The sequence below is a fragment of the Leucoraja erinacea genome, chromosome 20 (assembly GCF_028641065.1).
Source record: "Leucoraja erinacea ecotype New England chromosome 20, Leri_hhj_1, whole genome shotgun sequence".
In the NCBI taxonomy this organism is placed as follows: Eukaryota; Metazoa; Chordata; class Chondrichthyes; order Rajiformes; family Rajidae; genus Leucoraja; species Leucoraja erinaceus.
In genome coordinates, this window is record NC_073396.1 from 35,383,115 (window position 1) to 35,403,530 (window position 20,416).

The 20,416-nt window shown below is 43.5% G+C and overlaps 1 protein-coding gene across 1 annotated transcript in view; it reads right to left on the minus strand.

Moving 5' to 3' along the window:
* snx29 (sorting nexin 29) overlaps positions 1–20,150 on the minus strand; it is a 695,647-nt gene extending 675,497 nt beyond the window's left edge. The window contains exons 1-2 of the mRNA XM_055651849.1: positions 19,993–20,150; positions 7,823–7,884 (exon numbers count right to left, since the gene is read on the minus strand). Of these exons, the coding sequence (XP_055507824.1) occupies positions 7,823–7,884; positions 19,993–19,999 (69 nt within the window). The 5' untranslated portion in view covers positions 20,000–20,150. The remainder of the gene's footprint in view (positions 1–7,822; positions 7,885–19,992) is intronic.
* Between the last annotated feature and the right edge of the window lie 266 nt (positions 20,151–20,416).

Here is a 20,416-nt window from a genome sequence, read left to right on the forward strand (position 1 = left end):
CTCAACCGAGAACATTTCCTGTATAGAAAAACTGCTTTAAACTGGAATGCAAAGGATGAAGCATAGAGATAACAAAACAATTGAATGTTCCAGAGACCAGACAGAAATATTTCATGTCCAACAAAAAAGTAAAAGAAAGGAAAAGTTAGGTTTTGGTCAATACAGCAACAAATTAAAAAAAAACACAAAATCAAAATTAGAAGATTAAAATGGCATTCAACATTAAAATACAGGATCTTCAATTTTCTTCACTTTGTATTGCCATTCATTCGCATCTAATAGGAAATTATTCACCAGTTTGTGATGAATTTCAAAAAAGTTATTTCTTTCTCACATAATATATCCGTGGCTATAGGCAGTTTATTCACAGATATCACCCTTTATTGTCATTGCACATAAGCGCAACAAGATTTGGTATGCAGCTTCCAACCGATGTCATAACATAAATCTATATTACTAAAAGTCTGTTCTTGACCGCTTTTGGCCATCTGTGCTGCGATTTCCGAGAGAACGCCGCCACCTACGGCCGTTATTTTTGCCCACCTCGCTCAGAGGCCCCCTCCGTCACATGCCTGCCGAGGATTTTTTTCCCTTCGATGAAAATTGACAGATATATTAATGTTTTTACAAAATTCCCCATTCTCTCCGCTGCCCCTGCTGGAGGAAGGGGGAGGGACTATTAAACCAGGAAGTGGTGTGCCTCAATCAGTCTCTGCAAGTTGTGTGCCTCAATCAGAGCTCTGAATGACACTGAACAAATGTCTACAGCACTGTGAGTACCCTTAATTTGGTTTGAAAATGAAAATATGGTTAGAGGTAAAAAAGCACTGCCTGCAAATGGTGGTTTGGGTTTGGGTTGAAGTAGTCTACAGCACTGTGAGTACCCTTAATTTGGTTTGAAAATGAAAATATGGTTAGAGGTAAAAAACACACTGCCTGCAAATGGTTGTTTGGGTTTGGGTTTGGGTTTGGGTTGAAGTAAAAATGCACTCTCTCTCTCTCTCTCTCTCAAGTCACTCGAGTCAAGTCAAGTCAAGTTTATTTGTCACATACACATACGAGATGTGCAGTGAAATGAAAGTGGCAATGCTCGCGGACTTTTGTGCAAAAGACAAACAACAAAACAACCAACAAATTATAAACACAATCATAATACACATATTCTTTTACATAATAAATAATGGAAGGAAAAACGTTCAGTAGAGTTAGTCCCTGGTGAGATAGGCGTTTACAGTCCTTCAATTGCCTCTGGGAAGAAAACTCCTTCTCAACCCTCTCCGTTCAGCACCGCATGGCAACGGAGGCGTTTGCCTGACCCTAAAAGCTGGAAGGAATGGTGGTGCCTCACCCAACCATGGAGTCCGTTGCAGGGGTGGAAGGGGTGAGTCCCCATGAATTTGCTCTGGAGTTGCAACTGCCTCCTGTTGTATAATTCTGCAGGGCACTGAGTGAAGTACCGTAGTGCGTTCGACCGAACGCACTACTCTCTGCAGAGCCTTCTTGTCCTTGGCAGTGCAATTCCCAAACCAGATGGTAATGTTCCTGGACAAGATGCTTTCCACCGCCGCTGCGTAGAAGCACTGGAGGATCCTCGGAGACACTGTGAATTTCCTCAATTGCCTGAGGTGATAAAGGCGCTGCCTTGCCTTACTCACGAGTGCTGAGGCGTGTGATGCCCATGTCATATCCTCGGAGATGTGGACTCCCAGATATTTAAAACAGTTTACCCTATCCACAGGATCCCCATTTATCCTCAATGGAGTGTACGTCCTCGGATGATGTGCCCTCCTAAAGTCCATGATCAGCTCCTTCGTTTTTTTGATGTTCAAGAGGAGGCTGTTATCCTGGCACCAGAGTGCTAGATCAGCCACCTCCTCCCGGTAGGCCTTCTCGTCGTTGTCTGAGATCAGGCCCACCACCACAGTGTCATCAGCAAACTTAATTATTGAGTTGGAGCTGAACCTAACCACACAGTCATGTGTGTACAGGGAGTACAATAGGGAGCTGAGGACGCAACCCTGGGGCGAGCCTGTGCTCAGGGTGAGGGACTTCGATGTATTCGCTCCCATCTTGACTACCTGGGGCCTGGCGGTGAGAAAGTCCAAGACCCAGGCACACAGGGAGGTGTTGAGCCCCAATTCCATTAGCTCTCTCTCCCCACCTCTCTCTCTCTCTCCCTATCCCTCTCTCTCTCTCTCCTCTCCCCCTCTCCCCCCTCTCCTCCCTCTCCTCCCCCCCTCCTCCCTCCCCCCCTCCCTCTCCTCCCTCCCCCTCTCCTCCTCCCTCTCCCTCCCCCCTCCCCTGAGGACCCCCCCCCCCTCCTCTCCCCCCTCTCCCTCTCCTCCCCTCCCTCCTCTCCTCCTCCCCCTCCCTCCTCTCCTCCCCCTCCTCTCCCCCCCTCCTCCTCCTCCTCCCCCTCTCCCTCCCCTCCTCTCTCTCCAACCCCTCTCTCCCCTCTCTCTCTCCCCCCTTACCTCCTCCCTCTCCTCTCCTCCCCTCCACTCCTCCCCTCTCCTCTTCCATCTGCCCCACTCCTCTCCTCTCCTCCCCCCTCCGCCCCCCCTCTCCTGTCCTCCCCTCCTCTCCTCTTCCCCCCTCCCCCCCTCCTCCTCTCCCCCCCTCTCCTCTCCTCTACCTCCCTCCCCTCCCCTCCCCCCTCCTCTCCTCCCCCTCCTCTCTCCCCCACCTCCTTCTCCTGCCCCTCTCCCCCCCACCCCCCCCTCTCCCCCTCCTCTCCTCTCTCTCCTCCTCTCCCCCCCCTCTCTTCGTCCCCTCTCCCCCCCCCCCCCCTCTCCTCCCCTCTCCTCCCCCCCTCTCCCTCCTCTCCCTCCTCTCTCTCTCCCCTCCTCCCTCTCCTCTCCTCTCCTCCCCTCCTCTCCCCTCCCCTCTCTTCTCCTCTCTATTTCCTTCCCTCCCTGCCCTCCCTCCCCCCTTCCTCCTCTCCCGCCCCCCTCTCCCCTCCTCACCTCTCCTCCTCCTCCTCCACTCCTCTCCTCTCCCCCACTCCCCCCCCCCCCTCTCCTCTCCCCTCTCCCTCTCATCCCTCTTTTCTCTCTTTCTCTCCCTCCCCCTCCCCTCCCTCTCCTCCCTCCCCCCCACCGTCCCTCCCCTAAACCCCCCTTCCCTCCACCCCTCCCTCCCCCCCCCCTCCCCCTCCCCTCCCCCTCCCTTCCTCCCCACCTCTCTCCCCCGCCCCTCATCTCCCCCCTTCTCTCACTCCCCCTCTCTCTACCCCCCCCCCCCCCTCCTCCCCCCCCCCCCCTCTCCTCCCTCCCCCCCCCCTCTCCCCCCCTCCCCCTCCCCCCTCCCCCCCTCTCCTCCCCTCCCCCCCTCCTCCCCCCCCCGCCCCCCCCCCCCCCCTCCCCTCCCCCTCCCCCCCCTCTGCCCTCTCTCCCCCCCTCCTCCTCTCTCTCTCCACTCCTCCCCTCCATTAGCATGAGTGGGGGGGGGAGATAGTTATGTGTGTGATGCTGCATGCCGCCTCCCCCCCCCACAACCTACGTTGGGGGAACAGACCCAACGGGTCTGCACTTGGTCTAGTAACTAATAAAATTTGGATTTAGATATATGATATCCCAAGAACATGGATTGTAAAAAGAACAGTAAAACAGTGAAAACTGTTCTACAGACTAAAGTGCATATGTGTCTGTGCGACGTGACCATCCGAGGGAGACAGTCCAGGGGGGATGGGAGGCACTCAGCAGGGCCGGTACAGAGCCGCTATAGCTCTGGGAATTAAGCTGTTCCTGAGTCTGGAGGTTCGGGCGTAGAAGGCCTTGTAACGTCTGCCGGAGGGAAGTAGTTCGAACAGTCCATTACAAGGGTGTGGGGAGTCTTTATGGATGCTGACGGCCTTCCTGAGGCACCGTGTGTGGTAGATGCCCTCAAAGGCTGGTAGCTGTGTCCCAATAATGCTCTGCGCTCTGTGGACGACTCGCTGAAGAGCTCTCCTTTCCGCCTCCGTGCAGCTGAGATACCACACAGAGATGCCATACGTTAATATGCTCTCTGTGGTGCAGCGATAGATATATGTGTGTGTGTGTGTGTGTGTGTGTGTGTGTGTGTGTGTGTGTGTGTGTGTGTGTGTGTGTGTGTGTGTGTGTGTGTGTGTGTGTGTGTGTGTGTGTGTGTGTGTGTGTGTGTGTATATACCCGTTGGGTCCCAGCATCACACGGGAGGGCTGGTCCCCCAACGCAATATTCCACCTTCTCCACCAATTCCAATATTGGTGGCCAGTTCGGGGGGGGGGGGGGGGGGGGGGGGGGGGTGGATGGGCTTTCTGGAGCAGTAGTATGGGTGTTGTGGGCTGAAGGAACTGGTTTCCAGAGGTCTAGTATGGACATTGTGCGCCGAATGTATTCTTGGGCTGGCGGCTCAGTCACTCAAGCCTGCTGTGCTGGCAGCTCACTCACGGCTGGTGGGCTGGCAGTTGATTCACGACTATTCCTTGAAATTCCATTTCAAGCAGGGTGCAAGGCCACCAAATTCAAGTGCAGTTTCATACCATTTCAAGCAGGATGCAAGGCCACTGAAGACAGCGAGTCATGACCTCTCCCTCCTCCATCTTGCAGAGACTGAGCCTCACCCACACTTCTGGGTTTTATAGTCCCTCCCCCCCTCCCACCAGAAGGGGCTTGGCCTTCATAGCATGATTGACAGGAGAGAGAATCTCAACATTTTTTAAACACTAATAACTCTTTTATTTTTCATCGATGAGAAAAGTCCTCTGCACCTGATGAGCGAAGTGGGACTGAGTAAGATGGCCAAAAAATCATAGTCGTGCATGACAGCGTTTTTTCTAAAAATCAATATAAACGCAAACAGGAAGTGGTCAAGATTAGACTTTTAAATATATTTTAATTAGGCAAGGCAACTTTAATTAGGCAACACAACTTTAGCATTTCCAAACCAAAGGCAACACACTTTAGCATTTCCAAACCAAAGGCAACACAACTTTAGCATTTCCAAACCAAACGCAACACAACTTTAGCATTTCCGAACCAAACGCAACAAACTTTAGCATTTCCAAACCAAAGGCAACACACTTTAGCATTTCCAAACCAAAGGCAACACAACTTTAGCATTTCCAAACCAAAGGCAACACAACTTTAGCATTTCCAAACCAAAGGCAACACAGCTTTAGCATTTCTAAACTATATTTTCAAACCACATTTAGGGCACTCACAGTTTAGTAGACATGTGTTCAGTGTTATTCACAGCTCAGGCTGAGAGACATGACCCTCTGGCTCCCCCATCTTGCAGAGACTGACTGAGCCACTCAACACTTCCGGGTTTTATAGTCTCTCCGGAAGGGGCATGACCTTCAGGAGAGAGAATCTCAACATTTTTTAAACTCTAATAACTCTTTTATTTTTAATCGATGGAAAAAATCCTCTTGTCCTGCGCAGCGGAGGGGGACTCTGAGTAAGATGGCCAAAAATTACAGCCGTAAGTTGCAACATTTTTCTAAAATCAATATACAGAACAACAGGAAGTGGTCAAGATCAGACTTTTAGTAATATAGATAACATTACAACAGACTTGACTTCCGTGGTAGGCATGCAAATTACGAGGCATGCATCTTGTGGGTATTGTTTCACTGTGCTCTTTATTTCCATCTCTATTAGAATGTAAAATAAAACATACAACTTTATTAAAATTCATGTTTTATTTTACAGATGGAAAGATAGAAATATTCAGATTTTCATGAACCACATAGGCATCTGCCGTGAAACATTGCAATGTTCATGTTAATTTACATATATTTATAATAATGACCAACATCTTGGTTTATAATTAGAACGTACTCATTAATGAGGCAAAAGCACCGGATATCCCTTTTGAAAATGCACGCTTACAATATTCAAAAAACAATATTCACAAATTTGTGTAAATAGGATGCACCCTACAAGCTCAAGTATTAGAACTTGAAAATGGCCGTCTTAATCATCAAATGTTAACAATTTACAGTCAAGGAACCATAATACATGCAGCAGCCAAGAAAAGAGATTCAGACTTATCTTTGAGGCACAGTTTATCATTGCCTTCTACAGTCTAAGACAAATACAAGAGGGCATTTGATATTGAGAGTGAGCTGTAATACAGAGAAAAACTCAGAACAAACTCAGCAATAAGTCTGCAACTAAAGACACATCTTGGGTCATAATGAGTGGGTGAACTCATGCAAGAAACATCCAAAAAATAGCAATTATTTTTATAAATAATTCATATTTTATTTGCTTCATATTTTCCAATACCTGTGCACGTTGGCAGAATTACGCTGTATGCACTGGTATATATGGAACTCTAATGCAAAAGAAAAACTTGATAAAAATATATTTTAAGAATGCTCAAATAGCTTATCCATAATTGTGTCAGAGTGTTTGTCCAGCCTTAATGCATTGATTAAAGATGGAATGAATATCAGAGAACAGACTTGAGGGGCCCCTTGAAAAAGGTTACCTTTCCACTCACTGAAAATGCAGATTATTATGTCAGATGTGTTAAAAAAAAAAAGCATTTGAATCTCCCAGGCAAGTCAACAAAGTGTGAACATTAGCAAAAATATTGAGAAAATGATAACACGTGTGGAATTAGATCTAGCATTTGTGGCTTTCTAAAGGCAAATCTGACTGAACAGATGACCCACCATTACTCCACTGAACTGTTAGTTCAACAATGTTTATGTAGAAGGTGACCACAGGTATTTTTATTTGCAAATTAATTGCATATTTTATTCAGATAGGGTTTAATTTTGTACGTGCAAATCAAGAAGGAGAACACTATAAGGATATATCCAACATAACATCTTATCCCTGTCATTGCAGTCTAGTATCTTTCGAAAAAAATTTAAGCTGAGTCTCCTTTCTTCCGATCTCATTCAACATCGCTGCAAATTGACTACTCATGCCAAATTATTTACATGTCCCATTGTCTGCTTTTCTGGCTTTGTTTAATCTTATTTTTTGCAAACCACGTGTTACGTCTCACCCTCAGCAGGAACCCTAAACAGCCTTCCCATCTTGTCATTTTCTTTTATATGCTGGCAACAGTGGTTCTTTTTTTCTATATCAAATTCAAAAAGTGCTGCAAGTGTGACTTAGGAAAACAATTCCAGGGGACCTCAGTTGACTGTAGACACAACCAACATAAGTCAGATAAAGGAATGGGAATAGCAAAAAGATGAGTTTGGATGTTGCAGTTTCTTTTTAGATATGACGGGGGGAAGAAAATCATGATTCATCTTACTTACAAGTTGGAAATTTTAAAGTTAAGGAGAAATCAATGGCTGATGGGGAATGGAAGATAGCAGGCCATTAAGGAGAGATTTTATGATAGATGAACGGTAAAAGGCAGGTAAATGTAGTGCATTTACAGAAGAGCAAAGCCTACAGTGTGTACCATCTAAAATTAATTGAATTGATTGAAATATCAGCTTGAAAACCGGCCCTTTGGCTCACTGTGTCCATATCGCTCACACATTAACCTACAAACCTGCACGCCTTTGGGATGTGGGAGTAAACCGGAACACCTGAAGGAAACCCACGTGTCACAGGGAAACCATGCAGACTCCACACAACACGCAAGCTTAGAATCGAACCTGGATTTCTGGCACAATGAGGCAGCAGTTCTACCAGCTGTGCCTCTGTGCTTCCCCAAAAATATTTTTCAATTTCACAGAGCGAATGGATGTTAAGGACGATAGATGCCCTTCTCCTCAGGCTGGCCAAATTTTAGTTTTTATTTATTTTGCAACGGACATTTTCGTAATCAATAAGCCTATTAACAATTATATATTACATATAAAGCTATTTTCCTTTACCTGCTTAACTGCATCAAGAAGCCTTTCGAGAAGGGACTGCCTCCTCTCATTGTGTTGGGACACTGAAAGAGATTAAATGTTCAGAATTAGCTAATATATTTATATATTTTATATATCTTTACATTATGAATCTGCCTGGAAATACTACTAAAGAATAAACTGGTAAGCACCATATACCTTGCACCTAGTGGTTACTGTCCGGTCCCACCAATGTCAACCATATGACAACTGTGCCACAAAATGACCATTTCAGCTATTAAAAGGTATTAATGGTCCACTGCACAATTCAAATGATAGCTACGTGTTCTTCAGTGTACTGTAGCTAGTCGATCAATCATCCCAATTGTCTTGCTAGATTATACTTATGCAGATGATAGACACAAAATACTGAGGTAACTCAGTGGGACAGGAAGCGTCTCTGGGTAGAAGGAATGAGTGCCGTATCGAGAGACAGAGAGAGAGACAGACAGAGAGAGAGACAGAGAGAGAGACAGAGAGAGAGACAGAGAGAGAGAGAGAGAGAGACAGAGAGAGAGACAGAGAGAGAGACAGAGAGAGAGACAGAGAGAGAGACACAGAGTGCTGGAACTCCTCATGACCATGAAGGCGACTCGACGGCAACCACCCGCGAACATGTGGCGACTATGTGGCAGTCACCCAAGTGGGGCAGGCCAGATTGAACCTGTGTCTCTGGCGCTGCACAACTTTAAAGTAGAGTCAAAGTCATGGATGATTAAAGAGAGCACTTGATGTGGTGTGTAGATGTTTAAGGTGCCAAATAAGAATTTTGTAAGCAAGCTTTAAGCATACCAAGTGAAATACAGAGTGGCAGGTTGAATAAATAATTGGTTTAAATGGAAAAGAATCATGCTGAACATTTGTTGTTTGGTCTGAAGGAAGGTGGCTTGGCAGAATATAATTTAGAGTTAACATGGTGACAGAAAAGGACAAACCCCAGGAATAAAAATAGAGGTAAGACCAGTTTAGGCTGGTCCAGAAGATTATTTCAAATGGGATCCATAGTGACTTGGTAAATTGGGTCCAATACTGACTTAGTCATGGAGATGATGCAATGGCAATGGGACTTTTATTACCATTATAATTATAATTCTGTAGTTAGCCTTGGCTATGTTAAATTATAATGAGGTTGTGATAAGGGATGGATGCTTGGAGAGGAAAATAATTAAATTGATGGATTTGTTTATAAAAAGTCGAAGAAGCAGATGAAATTCTAATGTAATGGTATGAGTTGTAAATCTACCTTGTGCTCTGCCTTGTACATGAGATTGGAAATCCAGCTTCCAGATAGCAGGAAAGGGGCTACAAATTAGAATTAAGTTGTATCCTGGCACCAAACACTAATTAAGTTGACAGATTTATGACCCATCCATGCTTGGTTGGGAGATGTGTGTGGGTTTTGAATTTAGAAACTGTAATTCGGCAAACTTATATATTTAATGTTTTAAATACATATGTAATAGTATTTTAAACTGTGTCAAATTGTAGTGAAACAATTTATGAAATGTATTGTCTTAGTAGGAATGTAAACATTAGACTTTGTTTAGATTTATAGAAATATCTTTCTTCTTGGTATGGAAAGTGTGTATGACTTGTGTGATCATTGTATTACATATGTATCTTATATTTTGAGGAGTGGTCTTTGATAATTGAGCCTACTGGGGTTTTGCTGTGTTGAAATAAAATAATTCTAAGCAAAGTCATACTACAGGCAAACAAATGTTGTAAATGAGGTCAGGGAAGGGGGATCATGTGACTGATGTTGTAAATCACCAGAAGGACTCAAATGATTGGTTACTAGCTTGTCATACCCTCTGTATCTGAAATGTCTAATACCTATATAAATGCCATGAGTTCTATCAAAGTTACTCTTTTCTGGACCTACCTCAGAGCATCAGCTCTGTGTTGGAAGGTTCAAAGACTAGTCTCAGCTGAATTAAAAAAATCGATTTCAACAGCTACAAGCATTTTAGTCAAGTTGACTTTAGGTTGACAATAGAACTCAGTTTAACATATTAATCAAGAATCTATCTTAAATATATCCGCTGACTTTGCCTCCACAGCCTTCTGTAACAAAGAATTCCACAGATTCACCACCCACTGACTAAAGAAATTCCTCCTCATCTCCTTCCTAAAAGAATGGAGAAATGGCAGGAGGTGTTTAATCAGAGTGTGGGAGATCAAATACAAGGAATATAGCAAATGGCTGGGCTCTTGGGAGGTTGATATACAAAAGGATCTTTTGGTGCATGTCCATAGCTCACGGAAAATAGCAACGCAAGTAGCTAATGAAGTAAAGGAATATGGCATGCTTGCCTTCATTGATCAGGGGATTGAGTATAAAAGTTGGCAAATTGTGCTGCATCTGTAAAAAACCTTTTGGTTCTGTTACATTTGGAGTATTCTGTCCAATTGTTGCCACAATAGAGGCAAGATGTAGAGATTTCAGAGAAGGTGCATAATGCTTTTTGAAAAAAAGACATGCAGTGCTAGAGTAACTAGGCAGATCAGACAGCACCCCCCTCACCCATGTTTTCTACTGCTTATTAACCACTTTCTTTCTTAGACTCACTGTTATGGCCACTTGTCCTTTGTCAAAATATAAACATAGTTTCCCTGGTCCTTGTTTTTCATCCCACTAGCTTCCACATTCAGCATATCCTTTATCTCTTCTGCCAACTTCAACACAATCCCACAACCAGCCACATCTTGATTTCGCCACCCTTCTGCAGTGACTACTCTCTCCATAACTGCTTGACCTGCTCATCATCCCGTTGGCACTTTCTCTGCTGGAGGGCAACACTTGTTCCTAAACATCTTCCCTAATCACCTTTCAGGGAACTAAGCTACTCTTCCAGGTTAGGTAAAGATTCACGTGCATCTCCTTCACCCTTGAGTACTGCATCCAGTGCTGTTGATGTAGCCTCCTCAACGATTCCAAATGCAGAAGAGGCGACTGGTTTGCAGAGCATCTGAGCTCTGTCCACAAGAGCAATCCTGTGATCCTGGCTACATGTTATTTCAACTTCCCTTCTCATTTCCACACTGACTTGTCCGTCTTCAGCCTTGTTCACAACCAGAGGAAAGATTAACACAAACTGAATGAACAAAACCCGATGGAGGAAAGTGAGATGGAGAGGGCATAGGTTTAAGGTGAGAGGGGATTGTTTTAGCCTGTTGAGGTAAATGAGGCAAGCCCAATAACAACATTAAAAAAGGTACATGGATAGGAAAGGTTTGTGGGGGATATAGTGTGGATGTTGGACCGAAGGGCCTGTTCCTGTGCTGCATGGCTCTGACTAACATAGCAGATTAGTCAGCACTTGTTCCCCTCTCTCCTCTTGGTCCTCTCATTTTTGTTCTCTTTCCCATTAAACCCACCCCCCTGAAATGGGGGGACTATGTATAAACACTGCTGTAATTTCTACATGGTGAAACCAAAATGTAAAAAAATGGCCTTTATTAAAATATGACAATGTGCACTTTAACCACATGTTCTTTTTTCCATTACAAATCTCAAATTGTGGAGTACAGAGGCAAATAAATAAATGATGGGTCTTTGCCCCAAACATTATGGAGGGCACTGTATAAAATGACTGACATGGTAACTTAATGAAGTTGTAAACTGCTAATATTTGATATTGCACAAAAATATGATACAAGAAACTTATTGGGGTTTTTTTCCTTTCCCATCAGAAACAAGTACTTTCAACATAACCAATATTGGTTTAAAAATATTGTTTCCTGAGATTAATTTTAAAGTAATAATTTAAAGGTATTTTTAATAAAGTGAAAAACAGAAGTTAATGATCAATAAAGGTCTTGTGAATTAGGAAAGACCACAATAAAAAATGAAAGGAAACAAACCTTGGTGCTGTGTTCAGCTAAAAAAGGGGAAGGTCAATAGTTTAATAACTGGCCATGCTGAATCAGTTGAATTCAGCCAGGAAGCCATTATAAATGAATTACGGAGAAACTGGTTTACAACATAACATTTTTGTGTGGTAAACAACTACGTTTCAAAGAAAAATTACACAAAAAAAATGAACATCGTTGCACATTACACAAAGACTGCCTTCCGAATGCTCAATGTACCTCACTCACAATATTAGAAAAACTTGCAGCAACACTAAATGTTGTGGTACATCAGGCACGAATCCAAGATTTTCCATCACACACCCGCCACTAAAACAGAAGAAAATTATCTCCTACTGCCTTATCCTCATTCCCATCCACCAACCCATTCAGCCACCTGCCTCCACCAACACCATCCCAAAGACATATATCTGCCTCCCAACACCATTTCACCTCTGACCACCAGACATCTACTTTCGCCACCATGTATCTGCTCCTCAATCTCACTCCACCACTCATTTGCTAACCAATTCACCTTGATCATCCATCTGCAGTTACCATCGCCCTTCAATGATTGATCTGCAGTCAACTATTGCAGACTCACAATTCCTTGGTCAATCGCTGACCATAAATCAATCTTCCACCCAACACCAGCTTCAAAACACTGGTCACGAATCCATGCCCTGGTGAAACCACAAACTTACCAGTCCAGCCCCCCTATCAATATCTGATCTAGATCCCTGGACCTCTCTTTCATTCCAAAACCCCTTGGAGTTCAACCACACCGTTTCTGACATCCGTCTCCCAGTATATTAAAGATGGCGCCTACCTGCGGCGACATTTTACCAGCAGCCCAACAGAAGAGGATAATTTACAGCTACAATCAACTTGCCTGGATCAGAAACAATAGTATATGGACACACTAATCTGGTCTGTATTTATTTATGCCTACAATATACTGTTGTGCTGAAGCAAAGCAAGAATTTCATTGTCCTATCTGGGACACATGACAATAACCTCTCTTGAAGTCTTGAACTTGAACTTGAACAGTTCCCCCACCAAACACAGCCTCCAATCCCTGATTTCAGATTTATGTAATGGCATCTATGTTTTCTGCTCAACCTGTGTTAACGAGTGCTTCAATAGACACAGTTTAATCTGACACATTTCTTCTTTTTTACAAAACATTTACGATACACCAGAATAGTTAATGAGTTCTGGTGACTCCAAAAGCTGCAGCAAACATAGTTTTGACTTGATTCTTGCAGTAGCCATGACAGTGAGTTTCAATATTTGGAGAGAAGGTGAGGAACACCATGCGACAGCACATACATTCTCCACAGTAAATGCTTCACAAGTAAAGGCATCTTAGTGAAGTAGATATTGTGAGAGGAATTCTTTTACCCAGCATGATTTTTCCCCAGAGTGAATACTTTTGACTTCACTTTCAGGAAAGCCAGCAGATACCTTTAGATGAGCATGAAATTCAAAGAAAAAGAGAAAGGAAACACTTCTGTCAATTCTTATAGAATAGTTTGCCTTCCCATCTGCACAAGGGAAGAATAGAACAAGTTTAACCAACTGGTGCGCTTTCCAGAAATGCTAATGTTCCTGACAAGACATATGGCAAAGCAGAAAAGAGCACCACAGGGGAGAACGCACCAATTTCGCACCAGTCCACCTTCTACCCACATGTATCACCCAAGAGATCCTGTTCCCCATCCGGTCCATCTGACCTTTATCTCTCCATTAACTCCTTTAATCACCTTCTTTAAAGATCAGATTCTAACAAGAGCACTCGCCCTCACTTTAGGCAATCAGCCAACCTGGCTATGCTCCTTCTTCCTGTGTATAGGCAGCTACCAATGAGGTCTGTACAGAACTGGTGAAGTGAGGCACAAGAACGACAGCATGATTGTTTAGAGTCGGTAGACTGGGCAGGGTTATTACTATATGGCCAGGGTTATTACTAACTTCATTCGGGAATGTGTGGAGCAGTGTGTTCCTACCAAATCATGTAATTGTTCCCCAACCAGAAGTCGTGGATGAATAAGGAGATCCACAATCTACTCAGGACAACACAGGTTCTTTAGGAAATCCAGATATTACCTCGATAAGACCATCAAAAAGGCAAAGATACACTTTCGCTCAAAATCAGAGGGTAGACATTCGGCCTTGTGGCTTGCCATCAACTTCTACAAGGCAAACCAAGTGGCAGCTCAAGCAACAGCGAGGCATCAGTTCTGGAGGAGCTCTATGCACGCTTCGAAAGGGAGAACACAGATGTGCCATCTCCACCCCACCATAGTTTGCAGTGGCATGGTAATCACTGCCACCAAGGCTGACGTGAGAAGATCCTTCATGAAAGCATCTGGACCTGATGGTGTACCAGGCCACATTCCCAAAACTTGCGCGGAACAACTGGCTGGAGCTTTGACAGGACATCTTCAACCTCTCATTACTAAGGTCCAAGGTTCCAACCTGCTTTAAAAGTGCATCAAATAATACCAATGTCCAATAAGGGTAAGGTGACATGCCTCAATGATGACAGATTGGTGGCACTAACGTCTGTGATTTGAGAGGTCAGTTATGGTGCATATCAACTCCCACTTAAGCAAGAACTTGGAACCGCGACAACCACAATAGATCAACAGGACATACGATTTTGGCTCTTCACTCTGCGCTGGGCCACTTGGACTATAAAAAAATGTAAGTCAGGCTGTATTTCATCAACTACAACTTAGTGATCAACTCCATCATCCTCCTCCACACTTGTACCCAAGGAACTGGGAGTCTGCATATCCCTATACAGCTGGATCCTCAACTTCCTCATCAACAGACCATAACCAGTACAAATTGGCAACTTCACTTCCTCCTCGATAACCATCAGCACATGAGCAAACTCTAACAACCCCTCCATCCCTCCCCTTTCTCCCCCACACACACTCATTTCTTCCCTGGTGGGGATGGTGAGAGTAATAAACCGTGGAATTGCATTTGAGGGTTCCATCGACCAATGACATTTTCAGAGGCCCTGGAGCAGAAGGCCTCATCTTGAGAACACATGCAGTAGAGAAGGAGAAATTGAGAAAAAGGGATGGCATTCTGACACAAGGTATTTTGTCTGCACTGCCACCTTTTCCTTTTATCCAGAGATGCTGCCTAACCTGCTGAGTTACTCCTGCTGTGTCTATCATTGGTGTAAACCAGCATCTGCAGTTCCTTCCTACACACGGTATTTTATTCTTGTTTGTAGTTTTTCCATTACGCAACTGTGCATTATGTAAATTACTTTGTAGTTACATAATAGTTTAAGTTATATTATTTGTAGTGGCTTTACATTATACCAGCTAGCCACATCATTATTAAGTTTGAATAAATAATTGATAAGGATTGAGTTATGCTGCTCTCTGAGGCTGGCTAACTTTTCCCAACGTGGAATGAACCAGGGGCTCATACAGATAATTGAAACCTAGGATGACAACCTGCACAACTTGTCTTTCAGCAGATGATGCTGAACAACATTTATCCTCCTAGCCTGAAATGGTTATTCAAGGAACAACTGTTCACTGTATATTAGATTCAAACTTTGGTTAAATTATTTTGGCAAGGTCAAACATCATTGTAAATCAACAGATGACAAATTGCAACTCAAATATTTTATTGACATTATATACCATTTTTCACCACTTCAGAATCACCAACGATAATTTTCAGCAGACTCCCCAGAATAAGTCCTCACCAATCGAATATATTTTTCAAATGAAAGCTCATCATCCTGAAACATGAACTGTTTCCATTTCTAAAAACAGTGCCTGACCTGCTAAGTATTGTAGCAGGAAATGCTACGCTTGTCACTTTACCTCCCCCCTCCAGTCCATCCAAGGACCCGAGCGGTCTTTCCAGATGAGGCAGTAGTTCACCTGCACCTCTTCCAACCTCATCTATTGCATCCGCTGTTCTAGCTGTCAACTGCTCTACATCGGTGAGACCAAGCGCAGGCTTGGCTATCGCTTCGCCCAACACCTCTGCTCAGTTCGCAATAACCAACCTGACCTCCCGGTGGCTCAGCACTTCAACTCCCCCTCGCATTCCGAATCCGACCTTTCTGGCCTGGGCCTCCTCTATGGCCAGAGTGAGTCCCACTGCAAATTGGAGGAGCAGCACCTCATATTTTGCTTGGGTAGTTTACACCCCAGCGGTATGAACATTGACTTCTCCAATTTCTGGTAGTCCTTGTTTCTCCTTCCTTCCCGTCCCCTTCCCAGCTTTCCCACAGCCTAATGTCTCCGCCTCTTCCTTTCTTCTTCCCCCCCCCCCCCCCACATCACTCTGAAGAAGGGTCTCGACTCGAAACACCACCTATTCCTTCGCTCCATAGATGCTGCCTCACCCGCTGAGTTTCTCCAGCATTTTTGTCTACCTGCTAAGTATTTCCATTATTTTTGTTTTATTTCATATTTCCAGCATCACTCACGAATGCCATTTAGATAATTATAGTAACATTTCACATCAATTCACAAATTAGGTCCAGTTTACAGTAGTTTTCATGGGACAGACTATGGCTTATGCTATAACAGCAAAATAAATTCAAAGTTGTAAGCAAAGTATATATAGCCCAGCAGAATAGAAATTATCAGTTTAATTCTTACGCCTTGAACAATAAAAAACGATTTACATCGAGTGTTGGCTTAAAAGCAAATTTGTTCAAGTGTTTTATTGTCATATGTCCCATAACAGAAAAAGAAAATTTGTTGTGTATAAAGGAACTGCAGATGCTAGTTTACACCGAAGATAGGCACAAAATGCTGGAGTAACTCGGCGGGCCAGGCAGTATCTCTGGAGAGAAGGAATACGTGGCGTTTCAGGTCGAGACCCTTCTTCAGACTAATCAGAAGGAATGGGTGACATTTCGGGACGAGACCCTTCTTCAGACTAATCTGAAGACTATATTTACAAACATTTGAGCTGCTGCTGCAAGAAAGAATTTCTTAAAATGAAGATAGACGCAAAATGCTGGAGTAATTCATCTCAAGCAGCATCTCTGGAGGGAAGGAATGGGAAACTTTTGAGTCGAGACCCTTCTTCAGACTAATCTGTCTGAAGAAGGGTCTCGACTCAAAAGTTTCCCATTCCTTCCCTCCAGAGATGATGCTTGAGATGAATTCCTCCAGCATTTTGCGTCTATCTTCATTTTAAGAAATTCTTTCTTGCAGCAGCAGCTCAAAATGTTTGTAAATATAGTACTCAATAGATACACAACCAACAAACACAAATTCAATAAATCACATCAAAACAAGACCATGGTATTAATTTAATCTAGACCAGGCCTTAACGTGGTCAAATGTGAAATTGTCTATTTCAGCAGGAACATTGAGAAAGCATAATATCTCAACGGTGAGAGATTCAAAAGTTCTGAGATGCAGAGGGATCGCTGTGTTAAAGTACATGACTCACAATAGGCCAATACGCAATTCAGCAAGTAATTAAGAAAACCAATAGAATATTAATATTTATTAATTGCAGGAAGTGAATGCGTAATGCTTCAGTTACCTGCTTCAGTTACAGAGGCTATTGCTGAGGCCTCATCTGGAGGATTTTGTATGATATTCGTCTCCACATACAAGGGATGACGCACTGAAAGCAGTTCAGAGATGATTTACCGGACAGTTAACTGGAATGAGTGAATTGTCTTATGAGCAAAGACTGAACAAGCTTGGCCTTTATCCATTGGAATTAAGAAGAGCGAGAAGAATGAAACAGAAGATTCCGAGGCAACTTGATAAGTCCTATTTGGGAGAATCTAGGACTGGGAAATCACTGTTTAAAAGTAAAAGAAGCAAGAGGTTGTCCATTTAAGACGGCGATGAGGGATTTTTTAATCCCCAGACCCCAGAAGTAACAAAACTCCCATCTTACAATGAATTCAACAAAACAAAGCGGATTCTCACTACTCTACAACCTCTTCACTTTGTTCATAAAATAGGTTCTCATGTTGAAGGCAATGCTATTGCCAAAACCAAACTATCACATGGCCGGAAAATCATTTTCACTCCCATCATGCATGCTTAATAAAAGTTTTCATCATGCATGCTTAATAAAAGTTTTCTTCGCCACACCCTTAAATTCAGTTTTTTATGAGCAGGAAATCTTGCAAACACTGCTCTGTACAACCACTTTGCAGTATTGACTGAATGATAGTCTGGCCAAATGCCAATCATATTCACGTAATCCCTTTACATTGAAATTAATCTCCACACTATGGAACTGATGCTAATTTCAAATTCTAGTCTCAATTTTCACTGGAATTTTGCAACTCAGACTTGGCTTCCACTCAACATCATTCGGACTTGCAATTACGTGGGGAATCCCAGGCACAAAATAATTTCCTCATATTCTAACGAACATAAGTTTATAATTAGAATCAGTTCACTTTTAGGTCACACACTTGGCTGGTTCAACACATAAACAATCAAGCTATTATTTTGCACCTTTTCAGAAACAGGATAAAAATAGTTAATTGCCATTTGTTCTCTTCCTTTATAAAGATAACAAAAATCCTAAGGTCCTTTTATACTGTACCGCTTTCATGATTGCTATCCCAACATTGTTCAATGACGAGTTCAAATACCATATCTTCAAATCAAGGAAGAGATTACAAATAAGTATCTGAACGTTTAAACAGAAATCAAAATGTTCACATGTGTATAAAATCATGAGAGGAATAGATTGGGTAGATGCACAGAGTCTCTTGCCCAGAGTAGGGAATCGGGGACCAGAGGACATAGGTTCAAGATGAAGGGGAAAAGATTTAATAGGAATCCAAGGGTAACTTTTTCACACAAAGGTTGGTGGAGGTTAAGAAACACAGTTTTAGAAAGTTAGACAGGTACATAGACAGGATAGGTTTGGAAGGATATGGACCAAGCGCAGGCAGGTGGGACTAGTGTAGCTGGGACATGTTGGCCGGTGTGGGCAAATTGGGCCAAAGGGCCTGTTTCCACTTTGTTTCACTCCATGACTCTATTTGATTACTAGAGCTGGCTGAACATAAACGTCCTGGTTTATTTAACAGTATCTTCCCATTGGACTCATTGCTTGCAATTTTCCTCTAAACCTGCATCTCTGTGTCTTTTCCACGTTACTAAGTTGCCATACCCAACAAAACATAATCAGCGAAATTCCTTGCAAAATTGTGCAAAGTATGTAAAAGAATTGAAACAAGGGTTTCTATTGCATTTGACGCTGCAGTGATGTCTGCTGATAAATATTTGGAATTGCCATCTTTCAAATACCATTGAAGTATTTGTACAATTATTATAAGATCACTTATGTACAATAAGTGATCTATGTTACTCTAAGTGATTCCAAAGCATCGGTTTTATAATCATTAAACATGAGACAAGTTTACATCTTTCGTCATTGCAAACAGTACAAATTCAGTGGAGCTGCAGAGTGAAATAAGTTGTCAAAGAATGGAGTGGGATATCGATCAGTTGCAGAAATATGGGAGAGAAATGGCAGATGGAGCTTAATCCAAATAAGTGTGAAATGTTGCACTTTCGGAGGTCGAATGTAACGGGAGTGTACACCTGTACAGTTTAGGTGGAAGACTGTACACCTACATTCTCACATCAATCTCTCATGCACTTAAACTATTTTTAAACAATTAGGTTGAGAGAATGAGAATTTAAATGCTTTGCTCTAATTGTGTAACTAGCATTAGTAATAGACGACATGTGGCGGAACTGCAAATGCTGGTTTACACCGAAGATAGACACGAAATGTAGGACTAACTCATCGGGTCAGGCAGCACCTATCCAGAGATGCTGCCTGTCCCGTTGAGTTACTCTAGTATTTTGGGTCTTTCTTTAGCATTTGTGTTGGAGATGCCACGCTTTCAATTTCCTTCAGTGAGCGCGTTTTTAACTGAAACCTCCAGTTTGCAAAAACTTTCACTTCACGATTCCAACTTCCCAATACGTGTAGATTCACCACAGTGATCTCACTTGCCTGGGTGAGTGGACTGGAAAACATCGACAGGTTAACAGCAAAAATCACAACAAACTAACACAATGCTCTGTTAAAAGTTACAACAACAAAATAACGCAAGAGGATCAATCTCAGGAAATAGATGTAGTTGGAGATGAATAATAAGAAGCAGACAGATAGATGAGCAGCCTGACAGGAGTCAGTCCCCAACACAGCGCTGTCACCGGCCCGGCTCCTACACACAGCCCGGCACCAGGCCAGGTGCACACTCCAACACATGTTCACCAACAGGTTTGTATATTTACCGCTCATGCTGCAGGCGTCTGCCGGCTCAGGGCCGGCGTCAGGCGAGGGGCTGACACGTAAATAACAGCTTCATGGTGGCAACGACCCCGCAGTCGGCCCGCACCGCGCATGCGCCGTCGCTGGGGCCGGGCCCAGCCTGCACATGCGCACAATGCAGAGGACAGCTCCGTTAGTGCGCATGCTCCGGCTGCGGGGACATCCCAGGCACCGACTGACCTCAGGCCAGACACAGTGCTGGAGTAATAGTGGGGCATGCAGTATCTGTAGACTCACAGTGCTGGAGTAATAGTGGGGCATGCAGTATCTCTAGACACAGTGCTGGAGTAATAGTGGGGCATGCAGCATCTCTAGACACAGTGCTGGAGTAATAGTGGGGCATGCAGCATCTGTAGACACAGTGCTGGAGTAATAGTGGGGCATGCA